The 26,247-nt window shown below is 45.5% G+C and overlaps 1 protein-coding gene across 26 annotated transcripts in view; it reads right to left on the bottom strand.

The window, feature by feature from the left end:
* CLASP2 (cytoplasmic linker associated protein 2) overlaps positions 1–26,247 on the bottom strand; it is a 2,039,150-nt gene that overhangs the window by 459,435 nt on the left and 1,553,468 nt on the right. For all 26 annotated transcript variants that reach the window (XM_078688301.1, XM_078688302.1, XM_078688307.1 and 23 more), the window contains one exon: positions 9,592–9,836. In XM_078688301.1, coding sequence (XP_078544427.1) covers positions 9,592–9,836 — 245 coding nt within the window. The remainder of the gene's footprint in view (positions 1–9,591; positions 9,837–26,247) is intronic.

The raw sequence follows: 26,247 nt of genomic DNA, 5'->3' as shown, positions 1-26,247 counted from the left end.
ATCTGTCTAGATGGGGATAATGGTGCCTGCCGTTTTAAGTATTGAAGCACTATCCCTCATTTTATTAAACTCCAAGCCCGTTGACACTTCCAGGTGAGGAATCAGAGTGATTTCCTCTTTCTTTGGTCTGTCATGTTCTCTGTGGGCAATGCAATCATCGGTGAGATGAGCTGCGTACATGTTGTCTATGAACTATTTGCTGTATTCCACTTGTGAACTCATGGGTGTATGATCCCCACCCTCCCTGTTGTTAAGATACACCTATAACATAACTTGGCTCTCCCTCCCAAACTTGACCATTCCCATCCCCCCCTTGCTTCCCTGAATGACGGAAAATAATCTCCTGCCTCCCCAACTTTGCATAGTGCCTATCGCCCACCCCTGAAATGACTGTGGTGTGTGGTCCGGTCCCACACTTGGCATCCGATAAGACCATTTCTATCAGAGCCTACATTATCTAGAGGGAGACAAGTCTCACCTTGTCATTGTATTTAGTTCTTCTGTTCATGAGATCTTCCTCTAATGACTTATGTTGGTTGTCCTGTTCAGATGTATGGTTGTGCAGCTTGGGTTGTTCTTGTATCTGTCCTCTGTACGAATAAGTATTGCTACCTCGTTATTCATTGTTGTTCAAGTCTAGTGACTCTGTAGTCGGGTTATTGTCCGGCATATTTAATGCATTGTGTTTTTGGCGGCTCCGAGTGGCTCTCTCACAATAGTCGGTCTGAGTGCGTTTCCCAACAGTGCGCCATCTATCAAGCCAATCCCATATTTCCTCTGGGCTATTGAAGAACCACACCTTTCCTTCCGACTCTACTCTCAGTTTGGCAGGGAATATCATGGTGTACTTAAGTTCTTTCTCTTTTAGGGCCCGTTTAATTTCCAAGAAGCTACGGCGCAGTCTTTGCAGTTTGAGTGTGAAATCTGGGAAGAATGTTATCTTGCTGCTTTCAAAATAGATCAGTGGTGCAGTGTGGGCTGTTTGTAATATTACGTCTCTATCTCGAAAGTTGAATACTTGTGCCAGTATAGGCCTAGGAGGTCCTCTGGGCTTTGGTCTCCCCCCCCCCTTCCCCAGCACTCTGTGCGGTCTTTCGATCGAGAAATAGTTGGACAAACCTCGGGATTGTAAGTACTTCACAACAAGGTCTTCTATGAACAGGTCTGCCGTCTGACCCTTTGCTCGCTCCGGTACGCCTATAATTCGGACAATATTGCACTGGGCCCTACCTTCGTAGTCGGCCAGTTGGTTTTCCATCCTCTCATTACAGACTTGAGGCCAGATGTATGACGGTTTTAGCATGCGCAAACAGGTTTGCGAACCTGTTTACGCATGTAAAAACCATTAGGGGTATGTAAAATACCAAAATAGCGAGTCGCAATTTATTTGCGACTCGCTATTTTGGCATTGCTAGTTGCTATTAGGAAGGGGGCTTTCCCTTCCTAATAGTGAGCGCAACCCCATGTACAAAGGTTTTGTGGCCACATTTGCAGGCGCAAAACTTTTGCAAATTACCACCCTCTTCAAGAGGGTGGTAATGGGGTCGCAAAAAGGAAGGAGAACCGAGGGGACCCCTTCCCTTTTGCAAACGCAGGGGAAAACATTTTTTAAGGGGAGGCAGTGGTCCCAGGGACCACTGCCTGCCCTTAAAAAATGAGACAAAAATGTTATATGTTTTTTTAAATGCATCTTGTTTTCCTTTAAAGGAAAACGGTCTGCATTTGAAGAAAAAAAAATGCTTTATTTAAAAACAGTCCCAGACATGGTGATCTGCCGAGCCCAGCAGGCCACCATACCTCAGAGGGCATGCCATTCCCAATGGGGTCGCAAATTGTGAGAGGCTCATTAATATTCATGAGCCTCTCTATTTGCGACCCCATTGGGAATCGCTAAAAGTGTGTTATACACTGTAGTACATCCGAAATAGCACCTAGCAAATTGCGAGTCGCAAAAGACTCGCAATTTGCTAGGCGCTATTTTGGCCGTCGTACATCTGGCCCTTGGAGATCCTTGATCTGTTTTTTGAGAAGGGATTTATCCGTGGCTAGTGAGTTGGTAGTGGTCTCTACGTCTTTGATTTTGGCGTTCATGTTATGGATGTCTGCCCTGATCAGGGAAACTTCAGTAGAAACAGAGTCCATCCTGGATTCCAGTGAAATGCGCATAGTGGTGATGGCTGACACTATGTCCTGCAGGGTCAGGTCTGATTGTCCTTTAGTCTGTTGCATCGTTGTGCGCAAATTATCCGTCCCCTTTTCTTGTGTGTGAGACCTCTTTTGCCACGCATATTTGTCTAGTTTAGTCTGTAGGGAGGTTCGGCCACTTTTCCCTCCTGCCATTGCTGAGCCTCTGAGGGCCTGCAGGGGATAGTTTGGATAGCCGGGGAGATCGGACACAGCTGGATACTCTCCACCGCCTGCCTAGGGCCAAGGGCCCTGTGTGGCCTGTCAGGTTTCATCACCCAAGTCTCTATTTGACTTGGTTAGTTATACTGTGTGCCTTAGCGCTTTTTAGGTTATCATGGACTGTGCACTTCACTCATACTAATGTACCACCAGGGTCTCCAGTATGTTCTCAGTCACTGTTGGCCCCTAGTACGGGTGCTCAGTTACTCCTCTCTCTGTCGTTGGATGCCCAGACCCCACTGTGCCAGGGCCGTGGTCGATCAAGCCTGCTCGCCATGCTCTTGTCTGGCACAGTACAGCTCTTACGTGTGAGCTCCACAAATTGGGCTTAGTCACTGGCCTGTGCACCACCTCCGAGGCTTTGAGCAGTATGTCAAATTTGCTGCCGTACCTGGTGTGCAGTTCCCCGCTGGTCTATCTCCGGTCTCTCCACCACCAGTGTAGAGAATCCGGTTGCCCGTAGGATTGTGTAGGCGAGTTTTAGCCAGATTCACGCCTGCAAGGGCGTCGCGGTGTCTTCCAGTGACACGCTCCTCTCTCCGTAAGGCTGAATCGGTCCGCCTCTTCAGATTGGCCCCCACTGCCGTGAGGCTCACCACCAGTCAGTGACGACGCTATCTCTTCTCGGTGGCAGGCACTGGGTGCGGCCATTGCTGCTTCCGCTACACTCCTTGCACTGATGAGGACATCGCCTTCGGCGGTTAGTCGTTTCGGAGCCGCTCCTCTCTGGGTACAGGGAACGTCACTCCCAGGCCTCCACAGCGACTTGTCAGTTAGCAACTCTGTTCCCGGACACTCACTCTCCGTAAAAATTTAATCAGTGTACTTGCAGAGGCTGCGGATGTTGGTAGGGTTGTATTCTGCTCTTTTTCTCTGATCAGCGTATGGATTTTATACAATGCCGGGTGTGGTGTGCCGGAGCAGCGTTAGTGTGTGGCCATCTTCTTCGGCATTTGGCCATGCTGCCAGATGCATAGTTTTGTCTCCTTCAAACTATCCTCTTTGTTCTCCTGGAGTACTCTCTGATTATCTGTTTGTCTTCTTTGCGGACGCCTCCACCAGTGTAACTGACTGCTAATGACTCATCCATTATTCGGTTGAGATTCTTCCCTTTGATGGTTCTCTATTGTTTGCACAAATTGTTTTCTTTAATGTCTCTTTTTTTCAGGGTGACAGATGCTTCTCGGTTAAAAGTGTGGGGAGGGGGAGTTGGGGTGGGGATTCATTCATATGTTGCTGTGGTTTCAGCTTTTTAGTATGTATGTTAGTTTTTCGTTTGTCTTTCTAGGTTTTGACACACACCTTTACAACAATCCTGAAAGCGTTCTTCCAGTGATGATTCCCTGTGGTGCCTCACTGGCGCACTCCTTACCCAATACTGCAGAGCCTTGACAGGCTCCTTTTTCACATTGCCAGCAGCGAGGGCTCATACCAATCCCTCACAGCAATGATCTTCCGAAACACGCCATGGTTCTCACGTTCGCCCACCGCCTCCTCCTAGAGGTACTCTTATTCCAGGAAACTCATCTTATAGGAAACCACTGCCCCTTCCTAGCACATAAGAGATATAATAGAGTCTTGCATGCAGGATACTCTTGTGGGTCCCGAGGGGTTGCAATCCTGTTGGGGCTCCTTCCCTTTCATGGTCTCCCATTTAACATGTGACCCATATGACCACTTTATTGCCTGGATGGGAACGTTGGAAGGACAGGTGATCACTTTTGCATACATTTTGTGCCTCCTTCACTACTCAACGCTTGTCACATTTTAATAGGTGTGACTTTCATGCAGTGCCTGACCCCGAACTCAATACTACTGGGTCCCCCACTAGCTCTAGACGTATCGAGGCACATCATTTTACTGACTGGGCCGCCATCCTTGGCCTTTGTGATGCCTGGAGACTATGACACCCAAGACTTCGAGAATTCACTCATACCTTAGCAGCCTAGAACACTCACTCCTATATGGTTTTCTTTTTTTTTTACCTGCCCCCGATTGTCGAAAGCTTTTGCATAGCCACATCTTATCTAGTGGGATCTTGGACCATTCCCCCCTTCTCTTTCATCTTAGGCCTCCCTGATCTGCTCAACGCCCCATGCGGCGTCTTAATGCCTGGTACCTCCCGGACAGAACCTTTGTGTAGGCACTGAGTCGGGTACTTTGAGCATACTTTTGTAGTAATGAAGGGTCGGTCACGAAGGTTGGCACCTTATGGGCTGCTAGGAAGGTGACAATGCAAGGCATTGCGAGGGGACAAATTAGGCTCCAGGAACATGCTTGTGCCTCTCATGTTACCCAGTTGGAGGCTTGTGCCCTACGATTGGAAGATCGCCATGATGGCATGACCCCCAGGAGGATGTCTCTCGACAACTGAGTCTACTTCGTGAAGAAATCCACCATCACCCCCTTGAAACCGCCAAACATTTATGGCGGACCACGACAGCCAAGGTCTACAGGTGAGGGGAGAGAAACGGGAAGCTGCTATATTGGTTAGCCCCCCATCAATACGTAAATAGAGTTATACCTGAAAATATCGATGGTAGTGGTCAATCTTGTCATACTCTACCCGAGATTGCACATGCATTTGCTTCCTATTATGAAACTTTCTACACAGCTCCCGTTGGGAGAGACTAGGAGCTTTCCCTTAACTTCCTTGAGGCAGTCCCCTTCCCTTGCTTGTCCAATAGTTAGTGTTGTATGCTCGATGAACCGTTTACAATTGAGGAGATTGGAGCCACGTTGTCCGGCCTGGCATCGGGGAAAACTCCTGGGCCAAATGGCTTCCCCTCGGCATACTATACTGCGTTCCTTGAGATATTACTCCCCCACCTCTTGGCCCTTTATAAAGAAGTGTCTTACACAGGCGCCTTCCCTCTGGAACTATACACAGCTACTATAGTGGTGATCCCCAAGACACAACCTTCTTTCACTTACTGTTCGGAGTATCGTCCGATATCCATCCTCTCAACAGTGAGATCAAACTTTTCACCACTATACTGGCCACTCACCTCCAGCACGTCCTTGCTACGTTGATTCATGCCGATCAATGAGTCTTTATGCTGACCTGTAGCACAAGGCACTATCGCAGACGGCTTCATGTGGCCCTTGCTCACCATCATTTGCAACATTACCCTCCCTTACTTTTATTGATTTCCAAAAGGCTTATGATATGGTGGGCTGGGCATGGGTCAGCATCGAACCTCGATTTTGTGGCATGGTTCGCGCTGTTTACTTCAACCCTACTGCCCAAGTCCAAATCAACGGATCCTCTCCTCAACTTTTCCAGTAGAGCAAAAAACTCAACAGGACTGCCACCCATCTACTCATCGTGCTCACCATCAAGCGGATTGCCCAACTAATCCATATGGACACTCAGATTCAAGGATGGTGATGGAGTACTGACCAAGAAGACCGCATAGCTTTGTATGCGGATGATGTCTTTTGTATCAGGTGGCTCCAACATGAGCGCCCTCGCTGTCTTCATTGATTGAGCTGTTTTGAGGAAGCTTCCTCTCTGAAGATGAACCTATACTGATCCGTTTGACCTCCTCCAGAGACTGGTTTGGCTGGCAGATGAGCATACCTTTACATTGGCTCAGTTTTAAATATCTATGCATCTGGGTTTCCCTTCATTCAGAACTTACATTGACCCTTTAACCTACAACGGTTGCTCCGAAGGGCCAAAACTGTCCTAACTAGGTGGCCATCCCTCTCTCTAAATGTTATGGGGCATACAGCTCTCTCCAAAATAATGATTCTTCTGCGAATCCTGTATGTCTTTCAGAACTTGCCGCTCCACTTGCCGTGGACATTGTTCTGTAAACTGGATGGGGCAGCCACAAAGGTTCTATGACCCCGTCTTGCCCTTGTGCACTGTCAACGTGGCCCATATGATGGTGGCCTGGAAATTACATCTCTATCATTACTACCTGGTCTCTCAGATGCTTGTAGTTCACGGCGGGTTTAATGGGGATGGTCCGACGCTGCCGATCGCCTCGAGATGTCCCTGTTAGGCTTTCCTCAACTGCAAGCTCAGCACTATGGCTCTCGGATACCTACTTCCTTGCCTCCAGTGACCAAACTGGTGGTCTGAGAGTGGCGCTTTGACGTGCGATGGGAAGACAAACTTACACAACAGACACCCCACTGGCACGATAATTGGTTGAGGGAAGTGGCAGTGATTCAAGGCTTTAAAACCTGAGACATTACTGGTTATCACTTGGGGACATCTGGTCTGGGCCACACATATGCTCCTTTCATGATCTAATCTACGCCCTTTCACACACCCAATTCTACAAGTACCCTCAACTTTGCCATGCTAACCGTACTCGCGTCCAGGTGCTTGACACTTTGCTAGAGTTAAGTCCCCTAGAGGTAAACTCCTTATGGGAAACCTTGCCGGGATCTCTCAGATTTATGGCACTCCGATCATCTACTTACCAGGTACACTGCATTACCTCAGAGCCCAGAGGGTGAGTAGGCTGGTACCAATGGAAGATGGCAATTGGGGGTTGCCATGATGGCCGCTCGAGAACTTACTATCTCTAGTCCACTGCGGCTGGTCCTAACCTGTTGTTATGTTATGAGTAATTTATAGAGCGCACATTAACCATAAGGTCTCTTGGCGCGAAGGTAGCGGAAGCAATGTCAGCAGTAAGATTAGCCATAAGCTTGCCTTAACAGCCACGTTGATAAGAGTTTCCTAAAGCAACCATAGTTGGATCATGTTCTAATGTCAGGAGCAAGGGTATTTCAGATGTGGGGAGTCTTCCTTTTAATTTTGGAAGAGTTAGCAAATTCAGCTGAGCCGATCTGAGATGGCGGGTAGGAATATAACATTGAATTCGCGGAGACACAAAAGCTGGGATTTTGCTGTGAAGATCTTTAAAGACATACAAGCTGTTTTAAAGACTGTCCTCTGGGCTACAGGAAGCCAGTGTAGCTTTTTCATCAGAGGCTTGGTGTGGCAGTGTCTTGGTTGTGAGAAAACACCAACTGAGCGGCTTGATGTTGAGCCAATTGCAGCCTGTGGTTTAAGCCAATAGGGAGTCCCAGATAAAGAGAGTTTTCATAGTCAAGCCGAGACATTACTAAGGTAATAATCATTTGGATGACAGGATCCACCATGAATTATCTCCTGATTTTCCTTATTCTCCGAAGTTTGAGAAAACAAGAGGAGGATAGAGCCCCTATCTGCTGTTTCAGGGATAACCCTCATTGGTGAAAATACCAAGACTTTTCACTGCTTTCTTGGGTGTTGGTGGGATCCCATCACAGGGGGCCCAAAGGACCTTGCCCTGATTAAGGTAATGGTTAAGAAGGGAGGTGGCCATCTCAGGAAAATAGGAGAGAACTGTTTTAAGGACATGTGTGGGATAGATATCATTTGGAGAGCCTGGTTTAATTGTGTCTGTCAGCTCGATAAAGATCTCTTTGCTAATGGCCAGGCAAAGTGAAGTGTGTCAAGGGGTTTCTATCTTCCTCAAGAAGTGACAAACATACATGTGCTGGGTTGAATACTATCTTTTGTTAATTTTAATTTCTCAATAAAAAATTAAAACAAGTTGTTGCGCATAGACTTTGCGTTGGAGCCGCAGCTAAAGTTATTCTGTCTGGGTTGGAAAGTTCTCTGACTGTCTCAAAGAGTCAAGGTTTTGTTTTCCGCGTTCATAATTTTATTTGAAAAGTAGTTCGATTTTGCATGCAAAATTAGCTTTTTGTATGTTTTTAGTCTTGGGCGAAAACATCCCTGCTTTCAGGCAGGTAGGTATTTTTCCATTTCTGTTCTGCCTGCCTGAGATCAAGTTTAGCCATTTTCAACTCCTCTGAGAACCATTTAGATGCTTCATGGCGACGAGTGGGTTCAGGTTTGCAGAGAAGGGCATGAATCTCTCTGGCTACACTAAGCCAGTTCGATATTGCTTCCTCATAGTCATCCATGTTTCCAGTGGGATCAGATAAAGTATGAGTCAGTGTGTTGCAGAACAAATTAAGATCTTTACCCTTTCTGTTCCTGGAAAAAGCACCCAGGCATGTAGGAGGGTTCGAAAAACAGAATGCTTTTAGGATAAATGTATTCAAGCAGTGGTCTGACCAAATGCAAGAGGAAACCCCAAGGTTAACTATGGTTAGACTGGAGGACCAAACCTGACCTAAAGTATGACCTCTAATGTAAATAGAGTCAAATACAAGTTAGTGAAAATTGAGATCAGTTAAGGATTCCATTAGGTCTTGAGAGGTTTGCCCACCAATGTCCTCATTCGCCCAGTAATTAATAACCTATTATCTCTATTCGGCATATTTTTCCCTGACATGTATTCACCGGCGGGCCTTCAACCTAGTCCTGCCTTTACCAGATGTGAGATCGATCCAGCAGATTTCTATCATACGGTACCGGCCTGCTCTGTGGTAGCAAACTATTGGCCCAAAGTGCTACGTGACCTAGTGGAGGTTCTTGGTAGAGAGGTTCCACTCGCCCCCCCTGCTGATAATGCTTGGTGTGTTTGAAGGGTCCAGAGGTACGAGAGCTGAACAATTGTTCTTGGGCTGTTCCAGGGAATGGCTTTCCTGGTTGCTAAGTGTGATAATGCTGCTAAATGGATGTCCTCTACTCCTCTAACCCAGCAGAGATGGCGGTGAGAAGTTTACTGGTGCCATCAACAGAAGCGTGTGGTTTATGAAGCCAGAGGTTGCCCCCACAAACATGGGTAGGTTTGGGAGAAGTGGCTGGGTCATTTGGACTAACTTTGTACATGAAATAGACTGCTGGTTGAAAACGTTTGCTAGTCTGATGTACCACTTGATTGTCTATGATCTGTGTAGTCGTTTTTCTTATGTGTTGTGTTGATTGTGTGTCCACTGTTCAACTCTTGCCACTTTCGATGGTTTAAAGTCAGTAAAATCTGTTTATCAAAACAATAACAAAAATAACCTGCTTTGAGTGGCACAAGAAATCCAAAGTAAAAATTCTGGTGGAAAATAAGAGTTAATAATAGATATGTCATAATAAATGAAATCATATTAAGTAATTTTGTTTAATTATCAAGTTATGTCAAAAGAGCCATGCTTAGCTGTGGAAGTAAATATTGTAATTTAAAGATTTTGGATGTAGACCAAAAAACTAGCTCAAACCTTTATGATTTAATTTACTTTTCTCAATGCTTAAAAATAATTTACATTTTGTACCTTAAGGTTCTCTGATTTTTTAATAAATTCTGAAGACCAAGTAAGCCTTCTTTTCTTTCAGACCAGTTTGAGCTGGCACATCGATTGAGCACCTCAGCAACATCTTCTGTTTGACGCATGTAGGTTGGAATGCTGCCATTGCGTGAGCTGTATGAACGTTCTGAACAGGCACTGGACGCATCACTGTTTGCATCGTCGTCAGAATACATTCCATATGATTCATACCTCCTGCGGGCTGGTTTTTTCTATCACCAAACAAGATTCTTGTTAGTAGATGACACAGAACATTGGATCACATATAACATTGACTACTTCGAACTGGATCATAACATTTGCTTTCACAATCAATGTACACAGATCTCCATTAGAGATGGACAATAAACAAATAACTTTCACACGCATAGAGACAATTTACATGGCAAAACTTGAGGCAATCTCTATTTAGAATATTTAATTGAAGTCTCTTTTGAAGTATTAGCTGTATGAAAGAATAAGGTTTTCTAAAACGTGTATAAAAGTAGGAAAAAAAGTTATAAAAATTGTAAAGTATGAGCACACATTTTCAGTACCTTGAAACTGACGAATTGGTGTGAACTATTTGGAACAGCTATCAGATTGAATTGTACATGTATTGATCCATTTAGATATCGATCTATGCTACCCTGGTCCTTTATTCAAAGTCTGAAGGTGTTTTTTTCAATTATGAACATGAGAATACCTTGACATCTACTGGAAATTGCTTCCATACGCTATTAAAAGATAGCTTTGAATGTACAGTAAACCCCACCCATGCTTGGGTTTTATGCGGCCACGATCCCTATGCTTGCATGTGTTCACATCAGCACAAATTCAGTACTTTAAAAAAGGAGATATTCGCGGTTTGCTTTCAGCTGAGGTATTAGCAAGATGGTTTCGAGAATAAGAAACAGCCTAGGGATAACAAACGGAGTTAACAGAAAAAAAACTTTGCCCAACTCCTTAAATCCTAGTCTTTTCTCACTCACAACATATGGAAATATTCCACAACAATTAGATTAGAAAAGGGAGAAGTGCAGCGTCAAACAGCTTTAGAACAATGCAATGAAGTTATGAAGAACTTCTTGGCCCAGTGACTGCAGAATTCATGAGGAGATGTCTATATTGCCCCCCAACATATCTTTCTGACTTGTACACGCCTGATTATGGCTGCGAAAGCTTGGGAAGCCTGTGTCAGTGGGAAGGAAACCTTTGGGTTGGCTAGTACTGTTTAAGTGGCACTCAATGGCTGTGACCATCTCGTAGTGCAGTAAGACATCATCAGTGGAAGGGTTAAACCAACTCTTCACATTCAGCACGAGATGGACGGCACTATCCTGCACCCCCTTGAATGAGATCTAAAGACTTCAGCCATGCCATTCAAAGCAAGGACTGGCATGCGTTCCAATTCCAAGCAGCTTAGCCAATTAAATCCTGAAAAATTAACAATTGGGGAGTATCTCCTTCAGTCTAACCAAGCCAGTATACTCACTGAAGGCTGCCACACTCCACCTTCAAGAGGTTGCGCTGGATGAATAATAATGTCTGAGTCTATATTTTGGTCACCCTGGTAACATTAATTAACAGCCTAAATCACATCTAATTTAAATCAACATATAATAAATACAAATTACTATGCCCCACTTATGTACGTTATTGTTTTGCTAAAAATAAGCCATACAATAATAACAATGAAATCAAAGTTTAAAAAAGTAATGCACTAGATACAGAGTGAAATACACCTCATACTTAAACTTGCTGGTAGCCAACAAAAAAAAAAAAAACTGAAATATGCTGCCTCCAGACAACTTTAAGCTTGCAAGGACTAAAAACAAAATTGCTCCACACTTAAGGTAAAGCTCTTTAGGTATAACGCTGTAGTGTTAAAATAATGAGCATATCATATGACCCATAACAGCTTTGGACTAGGAAATCTATGCCTTAATGTTCGCCCCTTGGTTGTGGCCATGCTGTCAAGATATACAGTGCTACGGTTCGAAAGATGACCACATCTGTCAAATAGCACAGGGCTATGGCTTCTCTTTAACTGTTTATTTTTAAAGCTTCAACAATGACAGCAATAGTCTCTTGTGCTGTACAACTGTTTTTGAGCAACACATCATGAAATGCAGTGCATTTTCTTGATCGCCTAAGCAGCAATCAAATAAACCCTTATGCATTGCCATGTGCATCACATTTTGCTTTATAGGAGCATTGCAAAAGATTGCCTAGTCTAAAGCAAACATACAATTTGCAACTGAGTTTCTGGGTGATCTCATTCAAATAAGATGCAAATCCAAGATTTTACTTCAGGCATAAGTATCCTGTCCGCAATGAACCTCTACCCCAGCGTTTTGATGTAGTTGTTCTAGCTTGTAGCTATCATTTACCAACTCAGCAGAAGATGAATTTACAAGGTGAGGATGAGCCCAAACATCACCCCACCCAATCTCAGCAATGTTTTCTCTACATAGTCAGGCCACTTGCATATGCTGGGATGTTCAATTTCCTTTACAGCAGAAAGGGTCTTTTGTATGTGCCTGCATAAGGCTTGATCTGTAGCTTAAAGCACTGCATGACTGGCCACAGCGCGATCAATTCAGAAATACTATTCAAGCCTAGTACATGCTTCAACGCAGCTGAAGGGGTTCCTGGGCTCTATCTCAGGCGGTCTCTCAGGAATAGATGTGTCTGCTTTTGGTGGTTTTAACATAACCCCCAAAGTTTGGTCACATACAGAGCACCAGCCATTGCTTTCGCTTTGTAAGCCTGTACGATAATACTAATAGTGAGCGACCATCTAATTTATTTTTGCATCTCAACACTGCACCTATAGTGTGGCTCAGATGCCAAAAGCTTTGAGCTTTTGCAAGGCTAGCGGACAGGCCATGGTCTAGCATTATGCCAAGACACAAGATTAATTCATCTTAGAGGTAGATAACTTTTCAAGGTTCATTTTGTGTACAAGGCCATGAATTTAGTTTTGATAATGTTGATAAGTAGATTTACTTTGCAGAACAATACAAATCTCCTTAAAAACCAATGCAAAGACAGCTTGGTTAGGGACAACAGTAGAACATTTTGCATATAAAAGCAGTGGGGTCCTGACCCCTAATGTATGGACACATCCAGCTTCAAGCAATCAAGGCATCTAGTAGCATTACTGACGGAAAGGCTAAAAAGTAAGGGTGATTACATACAATCTTGCCTAACTCTTTGCTCAAGGCTAAATTACTCCGTGCATTGGCCTTGGTGCCAATACTGGATCTTTAATTTAGTGTGTTTCTGCATTTGTTGCAGGACGCTCACCGTCTATTTTGGCTTTTCCTGCTGTATCGAACAATACCAGAGTTGTGTCAGTCAACAATTTGGAACATAAACATCAGGTCAAAAGTTAGTAATAACGGTGTTTTATGAGCTTGCTGTATTTTGATCAAATAAAGTAGCTTAAAAGACTAGTTTTTGGTCCCCTGGACTTTTCTAAGTCTTGCCTGAGTGCTAACCATAATAATATAATCAAAACCCTATCCTAGAGGGCGTGGCTAAGCCGCAAAGCGCGATGGCCACAGCTTAGCGGAGCTCAGCTAAACCCCATCATCCCCTGTCTATCCAGTACAAATATCCGCGGTTCAAGAGTGCAGTCCCTGCATGGGAATGTGTCCAGTGCAAGATCCTGAGGCGAAGTACCCCAAACAACAATGAGAGGCGGAGATCCTGTCGCGTCTGTAGTGAGGCTGGGTGAGGAGAAGAAGACGGAACCTCGCGTAGTGGTGAAGGTGGGGAGCGAGTCTCTCCCTGTGGCCGCACTGCCAGGAGACCTTGACCAGGAGGCGGTCCGGCGTACGTCCCTGCAGAGGCTGACCTGGACGATCGACCGGAGGTGCGGAGCAGACACTGAATCCACAGAGGCCTGGGCGGGGTGCGGACGCCGGGGCCTCGAGTGGAGAAGTGGAAGGTAAATAGCCCCGGATGCCCTGTCGGTCCGACCAGTGACTGACACTGTGATACTACGGCCCCACCGACCGGAGGCCGTCCGGAGTTTCTTCCTCCCTCCCCCCTCCATCAGAGTGAAGACTGTGGAAGTATATCCCAGGGCCAAGAGGGCAGCAAATCGTGACGGCAGCCTGCGGGGGGAATAAGAACTGAGATCCTGCATGATGGCACTGGCGCGGCATGAGCGCCCTTACTTAGCCCACGATCTCCTGGCGGCTGCGTCGACCACACTGCACGGCTGGTGACCCTACCTATCCGTGGGGTATGCCCCGTGATAGCTATGGGGGGGTAGAGAGGTGGAGGCCCACTCAGAGAACGGAGGCATTGACGGCACCCACTACCCCACAACAACTGCAAAATAGGGAGCAATTGGTGCACTCAGCCATCAGATGCACCACTACTTCTCTACAGCACCATCCAATGTGAGTCGGGTGGAATGCTGTCCTTACGGGTGCACACCTGACAGTTTGCTTCCCCGGCACAGGGACTGGAGCAATGATTGACCTGTACCTTCCCAGAGAGCCCCGCTATTGCTACCGGTCGCCCGGCGTACACAGTTGCCCTTGAAGGGGCGTAGCTCACTACTGCTTCTGTACTCCTGGCCCCCTCAGACTGGGGCGTGGGTGTGCTCAGCCAGGCGCCAAACGAAAGCACGGGCCAACACCACCAGCACCTACCAGATCTCCTCCTGACCACGAGACCTACCCCTGAGAGATCACCGACAAACCTGGGTGCGGTGGCAGAGTGGACGCCGGCGCCAGGAGTAAATCCGTTCTGTTATCCTTGTTGTGATCCATCACTGTTAACACACCTGGGACAAGGTATTGAGGCGCAATGTCCTCAACTAGGGGCAGCAAACCTGTGCAGCAGAACAAACTGGACAGATACACGCTCCCCAAAACACTGATGCCTGATCCCTCCCCTAAGGGCAAGGGTGGAGTAACCCAAGGAGAAGTAGAACCGGAATCCATGCTCAAGGACGTCCTCGAGGCAATTGCCGGGATCAAGACTTTACTAGAACCTAAGATGGACGCCATTACCGTGGAGGTCAATATGCTCCGTGCGAATATGAATAAAAATAATGAACGAGTCAAACAAGTTGAACTCACTACCGCGCGCCTAGTAGAAGATGCCTCCCAACTACAACCAGATGTAAAAGACTTGCCAACGTTCCGGAAATTTCAGAAGAGAGGTAGGCCACGGATCTCTTTGTGGAAGATATCATACTTAAACACTTGCAACCCAAGGGGCTCTGGAAATTTTTCGTCATTGAGAGAGCCCTTAAAGTCCCCGGGGTCGGCCGAAACTTGGGGACCCCCCTCCTCCGATCCTGGCCAGGGTCCTCAACTTCCGAGACGTTATACTCCAGCATGCCAGGGCGGACCATCCTTGAAATACAAAACGTGGACATAACCTTCTTTCCAGACTTCACCCTTCTAGGCCAGAAGCATAGACGCTCCTTTCTGGGGATCAAGAAGACACTGACAGACAAAGGCTACAAGTACGCCATGCTGCTCCCAGACAGGCTTCGAGTAGAGGCAGACGGCAGGGCCTGGTTCTTTGAGCACCCAGAATCAGCGGCGGCATGGTTGGAGAGTCGCTGACTGGTGATCCATATGACGCTGGGGGTAAAACCTGTGTGGGGAGAATGGGGGGGGGGATGGGTGGGACCCGGAGGGCGGGAGTGACGTCGATTTGGGCGTACATACTAATCTGATCAGATTGGAGAGTAGGACATAACACAGGGGCACACCAGTAGGTAAACTCGTAAGCTACGGACCCTTCTCAAGCATACGATTGAGTGACATTTTGAGTTACTTGTAAAGGATTGTGCGATTGTAAATTTTTGTGATGGGGGATGGGGGGGCACCACGTACCCCACTTTTCTACCTTTAGTTATCTTGTGGGGTGACAGGCACTCTGCAAGTTTGATCATGGGCAGTTTGAGGCCCAGAGTGCAGGGGCGCAGGGAGGGGGGCGGTTGGGAGGGAATGTTAATGTTGTTAAGTTTTGAACCTTACGCAGGATTTGTTCGATCAACTACACCGAGTTGTAATACAGTGCGGGAGCGATTAACTTACATAAGTTCAGATGGGTACACAGTAAGATGTAGGGGTTAGAGTCCTCAGCTGGAACGTCAATGGGCTTGGTGACAAGATCAAGCGTAGTATGGTCCATCAGTATATCAAAAGACAGGCCCCAGACGTTATCCTGTTACAAGAAACGCATTTGATTGGGAACCCACGCCAGGCAATGAATAGGGGAGGATTTAAGTTAGTGGCGCACACAGGCTTTACATCTGGCTCACAAGGCGTGGGCATCTTAGTTAAAAATTCGTTCCCCTTCACAGCACAATCCACATGGTCTGATAACTGGGGTATATATGTAGGAGTTTCGGGTCTGTGGGAAGGTAGGACTATTACATTTGTCTCAGTGTATTCTCCCCCTGGCCTTCAGAGTGATGCATTTAAAGATCTAGCCGGGTCCTGACAATCTGCAGACAGCAGCTAAGCTGGAACTATTGGCAAGAAAAGCCAAGCGGCTACAGACTATTAAAAACCTGAAGTCTGCGGCCAAAACTAGCGGTCAGGCCAATGATGCTCAACCCCGGATCTCAACCATCTTTATTCCAGTAATTAAAGGGCAATCCGAGCAAGAGAAACTACCAGAAATTGACAGGAACTCAAGCAATCTGTCCAAAATACCCGGTAATCGGAGCAAGATCCCGGCGGCCACTAGTGGGAGAACCACGACTGGACTAGCGACAGAGATGTACAGTGCTACATCAGTCGAACTTAAAGGACCAACAGTAGATTTGATAGCACCACCATCGGAAGAATGTGTACAGACAAAGAACCTCACTGCTCCAACCGCCTTCTTACCAATGCCTCTTAGCTCGAGTTGGGCAGAGTTGGAAAAAACTGATCATTCTTGCAGCCTTGACGGAAACCCCGGCAATATAGCTCTATTCCCAGACAGGGCTGGATCCGAAATTGAGTCAGAGTCACCTTCGGAGTCTGAAGTACATGAGACGGGGATGTCTACATCAAGCGAGCCACATAGATTGAGACACAAACAGATACAATCTGAAAACTCAGAAACTTCTGACTCCAATTCCAACCCCAACTCCAAAAAGATGGATGACTCTCCTAAAGACAATAGCGCAAAGAAAAAAGATAAAAAGAAAAGAAGACATAATAAATGTATTGATGAAGATACCACTGATCAAGGCAGTAACACCGATTGGATTGATCATCGCCATAGGAATCCATCTACACAAGGTACATCAACGTCCGATCCAAAATACAACTCGCTAAGAGATGCAAATATAACTGAACATAAAACATCCCATGAGATGGGAGGCCAAATTGAACCTTCCCTGGGTAATGTATTTAATTCAATTATGAAATCCCAAGAAGTCGAGAAACTTGATAACAAGAAACTTCAAGGAGCGATCGATAAGGTGGGGCAAACCTGTCTAGAAATTTCAGATAGAATGGCATCGGTCGAGCTACGGACAGAGAACCTCGAAAAGGATGTATCCGTTCTCCAGAAACAGGGAAAAGAACACGAAGGAATTGTGCGAGACCTGATGATGAAAGTGGAGGATCAGGAAAATAGGGCCCGGAGAAATAATTTACGCCTCTTGGGAATACCGGAGGGAGTCGAGGGGAACGACTCCAGGGGCTATATGATATCCCTCTTTAAAGAATCTTTTCCGGAACTCACCACTTGGGACAGGGACAAAGAAATCCAGCGGGCCCATCGCTTTGCGCTAACCCTCAACAAACGGTCGCATTCATCAGAGAAATACCCAAGAGCAATGTTGGTCTCTTTAGGCAACTTTCTTCTACGTGAAGCCATTTTTGACCTGGCACGCCCAACCCATAAAAGAGAATACAAAGGGTATACGTTTTTTAGTAGACCCGATTTTGCCCACGCAACTGTGGAAAGAAGATGGCGACTGCGGCAACTCTTTGCTCCTTTTGAACAGCTGGGAGCCACTGTATTTCTACAGAATCCTTCCAGACTGAAAATTATCACCAGAAGTTTCATCAGCGAACTTCAAGCGCAAACCTATCTCGAAGAGATTACAAAAAACAGAGACGGCAAAGAAAAACCTAAAAAAGGAGGGGAAAAATAGGTCGTGACTAAATACTAAACAACAAGGCACCCGCGGCATAAGGAATAAGACACTTTGAGAAAGCGAGAGGGAGGGGGGTATCTTATGTCACATAGACAGATGTTATGTTTGTGTCATTTCTAAGAAAATGTAACGACTAAAGAACAAACTTTCCCCCACTCCGATAGCAACAGGGGTTAGGACACGGAGACACCAGCTGCCAACGAATCACACGATGCCCACAACCTGGTTCCAAGGGAACCAGGTAGTCTCACTAGATGGTGGAGGGGTGGGGGGTGTAGGGACAGGGGGGGGGGAGGATCCAGAGGGGTTTTAGGGGGAGAGGGGAGGGGGCAACCAATCAGGCAAAAAAAAAAAAAACAACAGGTCAGAAATTATGACTTGGCGTATAAGCAAGAAAGGAAAACTGGCACCTCGCATTTCTAAAAAGAACACATATAAAAGAAAAAAAAAAAAAAAATATATATATATATATATATATATATATGCGGGAAAAAAAATGTAAACCTATAAAATAGCTAAACTAAAAATCTTGACTATCAATATATGTGGACTCAATGATTTAAAAAAAGACAAAAAATAGCGATTGGTCTTCAATCAATTGGGGCAGACATCGTTTGTCTCCAGGAGACCCATGTCGAGGGGTCCAAAAGACATATATTAAAAAATCTGGGATACAGATTAGTCATTGCAACAACACAAGCAAACAAAACACGTGGGGTGGCTATTTTGGCACGTGGCGGTGGAATTAGTTTCACAAGAGCAGCTGCAGACTCATGTGGCAGATGGGCAATCACAGAGGCCCAATGTGCTATGGGGAAAAAGTTTATGATTTGCTCAATCTATGGCTGTGTTACTGACGATCCAGACCTATTACAGTTCTTATCTAATGAACTCGCACATTGGCCGACACCCATGATTGTCTGTGGCGACATTAATCTCAACCTTCCATCAAACTGGTCTTCTGGTCACAACTTTAATTATCAAGGTAGGAAACCTAAAACTTTTAAAGCCCTGGAAGCGCTTTGCTATACTCACGGGCTAATAGATTGCTGGGAGATTAAACACCCATACAACCCTGGTCATACTTTTTTTTCCTATCCCCACCAAAAACTAGCCAGACTGGATTATTTTTTTGTTTCAAACACAATTGTCTATAGTTGTTCTATAGATCGGCTACCTAGAGTTCTTTCTGACCATAATCTTCTAACTATTAGCTTGAATATGGGGATGATACAATCTGATCGTAGTATGTGGACCTTTGAAAGAGCATTACTGCACAACGAAAAATACCGCATACATATGGAGAATTGGATCCCAGAATTTTTAAAGTTTAATATGGGTAGTGCCCCTTTGGAGGTGGTATGGGACGCATTGAAAGCAGTTATAAGAGGTGAAACACTTAGATTTTCCTTAAACAACAATAAAGTAGAAAAGCAAAAGTTAAAAAATTTACAGGAAAAATTAGCCGGAAAGGAAGAAGACCTAGCCAGAACGATACAAGGTGGAAACAATATAGAAAGGGAGGTAAGAGAGGTAGCTATCGGAAGGAATCTAATATCCGAAATTTTTACCACAAAAGCAATCGGTAAGGCTACAGTGAACAAGGAAAAAACTTACGAATTGAGTGAGCGGGTGGGTCATCAATTAGCTATTCGCACAAGACAACAGAACTCAGAAAATACGATTAAAGCAATTAGAGACCCAATTCTGGGAATAACTCATGACCCCAAAGAAATCAGGGAAGCTTTTAAGCGGTATTATTCTGAACTCTATACCGAGACAGGTAATAGCCAGGTTAACATTGATGCATATCTAGAACTAAACACACGGTCCTGCTTATCCCAATTGGATCAAGATGTTCTCTCGGATACTCCGGATTGGATAGAAATTCTACTCTCGATAAATAGTCTTCCTCCAGGCAAAGCAACAGGCCTAGATGGAATCCCCTTGGAATTTTATGCCAAATTTAGCAGTAGACTGAAAGATATTCTAACTAAACTTATTATCCACATTTTTCAAGGTGGACACCCTCCGGCATCTTGGGCCCGGGCAAAAATTATTGTTTTTCCCCAAAAAATAAAGACCCCACAGAACTTGGGGCATATCGACCAATTACATTAATTAACAACGATTCAAAAATCTACTCTAAATTATTAGCCACTAGATTATCAACAATAATCCACAAAATCATATCTGTTAGACAACACGGATTTGTCCCAGGAAGATCTACCACAGACCATATTCAGAGGGTGATCACACTTTTTGACATGGCAGAAGTAGCAGGAGACCCTATGGCCCCGATACTGCTAGATGCAGAAAAAGCATTCGATAGGGTCTCCTGGCAATATCTTTGGACAGCCATGTCGAGAAGTGGGATTGGGGATCATTTTATTAAAGCAGTTCGGGCGATGTATACCTCCCCTGAAGCCACGGTTATGTTGAATGGGGACACAACAGATATTATTAAAGTAACTAGAGGGACAAGGCAGGGTTGCCCCTGCTCCCCTCTACTGTTTGCTATTTTTATTGACCCATTTATTTCAAGGCTAGAAACAAATCAATCTATACAACCCATAAAAACTGCTAATGGCGAAACAAAGACATTGGCTTTCGCCGACAATATTGCAATAGTTACAAGGAGGCAGTTAAACAAATGGAAGAAGAAGCGGAGAAGTTTGGAGCTATTTCAGGGTACAAATTGAACCAAACCAAAACTCAGATCATAATCAATAGCCAAATCAAATATTCGGACGATAGGGTTGTCAACAATGCATTATATCTCGGCGTCAACATTACCTCTAACTTAAATAATTTAGTAAGCCTTAACTTGAATCCACTCCTAAAAAAACGGAAAAAAGTCTAATTAGCCTACATAATCTACATTTAACGATTATAGGAAGATGCAACCTTATCAAAATGATTTTTTTTCCTAAATTCCTTTACTTTTTTCGTACCATCTGTCTAAACTTCGACCCATCAATATTTAAAGCTATAGATAATATTTTTACTCGATTCATCTGGGGATATGGAAAAACGCGTAGAGCTCAAAGATTCATTACCCTACCAAGGGAAAGAGGTGGTCTGGCATTACCCAACTTTAAAATGTATTGGTGGGCTACTATTCTTGAATACTCTAGATAGAAACACTAATGTTCCGGAGATTTTTACCGATCACTGTATGATGAGATGGGTCAGATCGGGAATCTCACAATTCGGCTCGCTGTATGACGGGAAGGGCTTCTGCTCTTTCGATTCCTTAAAAACTAAATTTGGGCTAGAATCACGTGATTTTTATAAATATCTACAAGTTAGGGATTTTATTTTAAAGAAGGGGGTGGCAGTATGGCTATGAAGAAAATTCCAACAATTGACAGGGCCAAAATTGGCGAAATTTATAAAGATCTAGTTGTAAATCTTCCAGATGACTTAGATAAACATTCTCTTAACTGGCAAAATAAATTAGATATAACAGAGACACAAATACAAAATGCACTAGAAAGTTCAAACTCCTCATTAATGTCAACAAAACTACAAGCCCAATTCTATAAGACATTCTTCCAACTATACTATACCCCAGATAGAATATCTAAATGGAGCACCGGCAAAGGCACACTATGTCCTCGATGTGCGATGCCCGAAGTGGATCTGATACATATGCTGGCCACATGTCAAACCCTACGAACTATCAGATGAGAAATTTCTACGTTCTTATCCGGAGTCTTTGAGAGTAACATCGAGATTACCAAAGCGGAAATAATACTAGGGGTAGATAGGAATGCTAGACCCGCTAACATGCAGGGAATTTTTTTACTTTATATGTGGGTGGGGTGGGTGGGATAGAAATGTAAAAAAAATTCCAATAAAGAATTGCTTAAAAAAAAAAAAAGATCTAGCCGCAGTACTTTTGTCAGTCCCGCAAGGCCCCCTCATGTTTGAGGGAGATTTTAACGATATGGTGTCCGGAGCGATTGATCGTCACCCCCAACGGGACATTAGACCTGCACAGCGTTGGCTGCCTGACTTCCTTGAGGCCATGGGATTGGTGGATGCATGGAGGACACATAACCCGGATAGGGCCCAATACACCTTCTTGTCAAGTGCCCATCGAGCCTGTCCCGTATCGACTATATCCAAGTCCCAGCGACACAGGCATGCGATATTCGGGAGATCCGCCATTTAGGCAGAGGTATCTCAGACCGTTCTCCGATCTGGATGCATGTGGTCCTGCGCCAAATGAGTGCAGGGAGAATTGCTCCCATTAATCCGTGGTATTTACGTGACCCCGAAATTCGAAAGCAAATAACTCAGGCCACGGACCACTACTTCCAAGAAAATTAGGGAACTGTAGAATCAGCCCAAACGTTATGGGAAGGCTATAAATCTGCCATCCGCAGGGAAGCCATATCCCTTATTGCGTTTAAGAAAAAAGTCAAACAAAAAGACTTGGTTAGGACGGAAGACGAAGTGCTTAAATTGGGAGTTGGTGTTAACTATTAGGTTGTGCAGAACTACCCTTCCCATAATGCATCAGAAAGGTAGAGGGCTGATGTACCTTTCCATACTGCACAAGCTTCCTGTCAGCTGACCAAACGCCGCTTATCAGCAGTGAGAGCCCATCCCAGAGTGCTTGGCTTTACTTTACTTTCTGTTTGGACCACGCCTCTGCAACTCGTCGGACTCTCCTTCCTCGTTCCCAGCATTTGTTGAATTTTGCTTCAGTCAAACTGCCTTCTAATGCATTAAGTGCAAGGACGCGCTGCGTACCATTCCCGGTAATTACTGCTAAAACACGCGATCAAATGCTCCGTTTTTGCACAGCTCCAGCTAATTAGCGCGAGGACGCGCGGTAGATACGCTGTTTCATCTTTTTTCACGTTCAGCTCCCGCTGAATAGCCTGAGGCTGTGTGAGGCAACTCTGTTTATTTTTGTAGTGTTTGGAATCACTAGCTCAACTGGATCGCCTGCGCAAGGCCGCGCTGTGAGCTCATTACCTTATTTCACATTTGAACGCCCAGGTGCTCTTTTTGCTGAACTCTTCAGGAGACGTATTCGTAAGACCCCACGAAGATTGGTCTTGTGAGTATTTTTGAACTGTGCTGTGTCAAGTATATTAACGGATGTTGTCACTCTATGCAGTAATAGAGTGTGGGAGACAGTGCTTTGAAGCTGCTTCGGTGGAATTTTGGTAGACGTATGCCTTTGAAACACCAACAATATCTGGTCTAAGGATATCCTGGTTTCAAAGTTTTTATTTTTGTTTCCTGCCTGAGTGGATTGATCAGCAACTTATCTCTAAGGTGCTCCCGTCTATAATTATTAGTGAGTATGGGAAGGTACACTGCCTGGCTTATCACAGCGTTTGTAATAATTATGGTATAGTGAGATGAACCCCCCCTTAATCTATTTCTTTTCTTATTGTCTATTATTACAGGCTCCTTCTTTCTCTCGCTGTGTCCCTCATTCCTGTGGACGGATCAGGAAGTTCCTAGGTGGTCCAATCCTGTTTCTTCACTCCTTTGGGATACTGCTCTACCCTTCTGAGTTTCATATTAGAGGGTGGTAGAATCTCAGCGGAGAGAAAAGACACTTGCTTCGCTCCTGGAATATTGGAACTCTGGGTGGTCACTCGAGGCTGCGACAGTTGGAGCTTGCAGTGACACCTGAGAAGTTGCACCTCTTGAACCTAAATCAAGACGAGTTCAGAGGCATAGTAACTGACAGAGCTAGGGCGCAGGGGAGGGAAACTCAGAGCTGAATTTATGAACAAGGAGACAAGGCAGGGAAGTTGATTGCATGACTAGATAGGAAGGAATGGGCTGCCCATCTTGTGCCTGAACTGAACGAAGAGGGTACCGGCTCTGTGACAGACCCGCAGCAAATAGCCGACTGGTGTGCAGAATATCATCAGACGGTATACCGTACGGAGGGGCAGTACATGGAGGCAGAAAACAGTGCCTTGCTCCGTGATATCGCGCTCCCCACCCTGAGAGACGAGAATCGTGAATATCTTGAGTCCGCTTTCTCAAATGATGAGGTGGCTGAGACGATACGGGCGATTCATTCAGGGATAGCATTGGGCCCTAACGGCATACCGAACGAGATATACAAGCTGGGACCGGACAAGATAGCCCCATACCTTCACTTAATGTTCAAGGACAGCAGAGAAAAAGGGACACTTCCTATAGATCAAAGGATAGCCAACATTGTGGTCATCCACAAAGAGGGTAAGCCCAAAACCTGTTGTACATCCTATAGACCGATATCACTGCTCAATACAGAACCCAAGATCCTAGCAAAAATGTTGGCTATACGTCTGGTAAAAGTGATTGATAGCCTAGTGCATCCTGACCAATCAGGCTTCATGCCGCACCGCAACACTGCATTAAATCTACGCAGATTGCATGTAGTGTTGGGCAGAGCTATAACTATCCTAGAACCAGCAGTACTGGTATCAATGGACGCCACCATGGCGTTTGATATGGTGGAATGGCCGTAACTCTTTGCTGTACTAGACAAATTGGGATTCGGACCCCACTTCATGAACTGGATCCAGCTCTTATACTCAAAGCTCATAGCTCACGTTGTTGTGAACAACCGCAAGTCAACAGCATTTCAACTTAGCCGTGGTACACGCCAGAGGTGTCCTTTATCTCTGCTCTTATTTGCTGGCAGTGATAAAGGACACCCCTGGCGGCATGGATCCACAGGGATCCAGTGATTCGCGGTATGCGCTGGTCCCCAGACTGGGAAGATGGGATATCATTATATGCAGACAACATTCTGCTATACCTGACCTCCCCGAGAGCCTCTTTAATATGCCTGCTGGACATCCTCGCAGTATTTGGCAGATACTCCGGGTTTACCATAAACTGGTCCAAATCTGTAGTTTATGTCTTGAAGGGAAAACCGCCCGTTCTCCTGAGGGGCTGCCCGATCCAGATAGCATCAGATGGCTTCCACTACCTCTGCATATTTATTACATTAAGCTCCACGCTCCGCTTCACCCACAACCTCCTACCACCAATTCGGAGGTTAAAAAGAGATATCAAACACTGGAAGTCTTTGCCCCTCTCATTGTTGGGAAAAGCTGTACTTTTCAAAATGATGGTTCTGCCCAGTTTCCTTTACTCCCTCCAGAACTCGATGGATCCAGTTCCCAAATCATATTTTAAAGAGATCGAGAATCTTCAAGGAAATCACTTATGGGACGGTAAACCCCGGATTGTCTTAGCTAAGCTCACCCTCAACTGGTACGACGGCGGCATCAGTCACTCCGATATTAAAAAATAATATTGGGCGGCCCATCTAGCTGCAATAAACCAGGGGATGTACGGTCTTCCGGATGATCCAGGCTACGCCATGGATAGGTGGCTCCTCCCAAGAGGGGACTACAGTAGAGCACTCGTAAATACCCCCTCATAGGTCCGACCGCACACTCAGTCCACATGTGGTGAACAAACACCTGGGATGGGACCGCAGGCTCACCCTGGCAACTCCCCTTTGGAATTCCGAAAAGCTGGGAAGCCTGTGGCAAACCAAGAAGTTTGATAAATAAGGCCTTATCGGAATTTCCCAGATTAAAGACCCCTAGATCAAAGATAAAATCCTTCCCTTTACCTCCCTTCAACAGCAATATAGCCTGGCAGACATTGAGCATTATAGGTACCTCGAAGTTCGACACGCCCTCCACGCTCACCTCACTAGTAAGTCTCCCCTCCCAGACGCCTCCCCCTTGGAGGATAGAATACTTGATGGCCATCTCCCCGAAAAAAACATCTCTCTGATCCACAAAAAGCTAATAAACAATATGGAAGACCCACTCCAGTCCCTCAAGGAAAAATGGATTTGAGACAGCCTAGAACTGGATGAGGAAGATTGGCCAGAGGCGGTCTCCTACCCGAGGGAGGTGGCGGTCCAGGCCAGGTTACGTTTAGTGCAACTTAAAATTCTATACAGGATCAACACCACTGGGCTGGGTTTGGTCCGTATCGGCAGAACAGATAGTGGGGAGTGCAGATGTGGGTGTGGGGAGGTTGGCACTTTTATCCACATTATATGGGAATGTGAGCACAAACAAACTTACTGGCATGCCTTACATCGCACTCTTTGTGAGGTACTCGCAGTCAATTTACAGCCGGAGGCACGCAGGTGCCTCCTAAACATTTGGGAACCAACGGACCTCTCCTCTTACACTATGCAATGGGCACTTGATAGGCAACACTCCTGAGGCGGAAGCCGGGAGATAGGATTTTCACTGTTTTATAAAAATAACTGTCACTTTTGCAAATCGCCGTATTTTATCTTTGTATTTCTCTCCTTGTGCACTGTAATCGATCCCCCTACTTACCCCAGGGTCAAGCCCCTCCAGGGACTCCTGACAGCCTCCTTGGGCCGATTCACGGGTCCAACAGGCTCATACTCCCCCCCCCCCCCCTCCCCAGGCGCAGACAGCGGTCGCCATCTAGGGTGAGGGCCCAGGACATCACGCTAGTGTTGGAGC

Source organism: Lissotriton helveticus, chromosome 4_1 (genome assembly GCF_964261635.1).
Source record: "Lissotriton helveticus chromosome 4_1, aLisHel1.1, whole genome shotgun sequence".
Classification (NCBI taxonomy): Eukaryota; Metazoa; Chordata; class Amphibia; order Caudata; family Salamandridae; genus Lissotriton; species Lissotriton helveticus.
The sequence above is the reverse complement of the archived record's forward strand: the minus strand, read 5'-3'. Positions and strand labels throughout refer to the sequence as shown.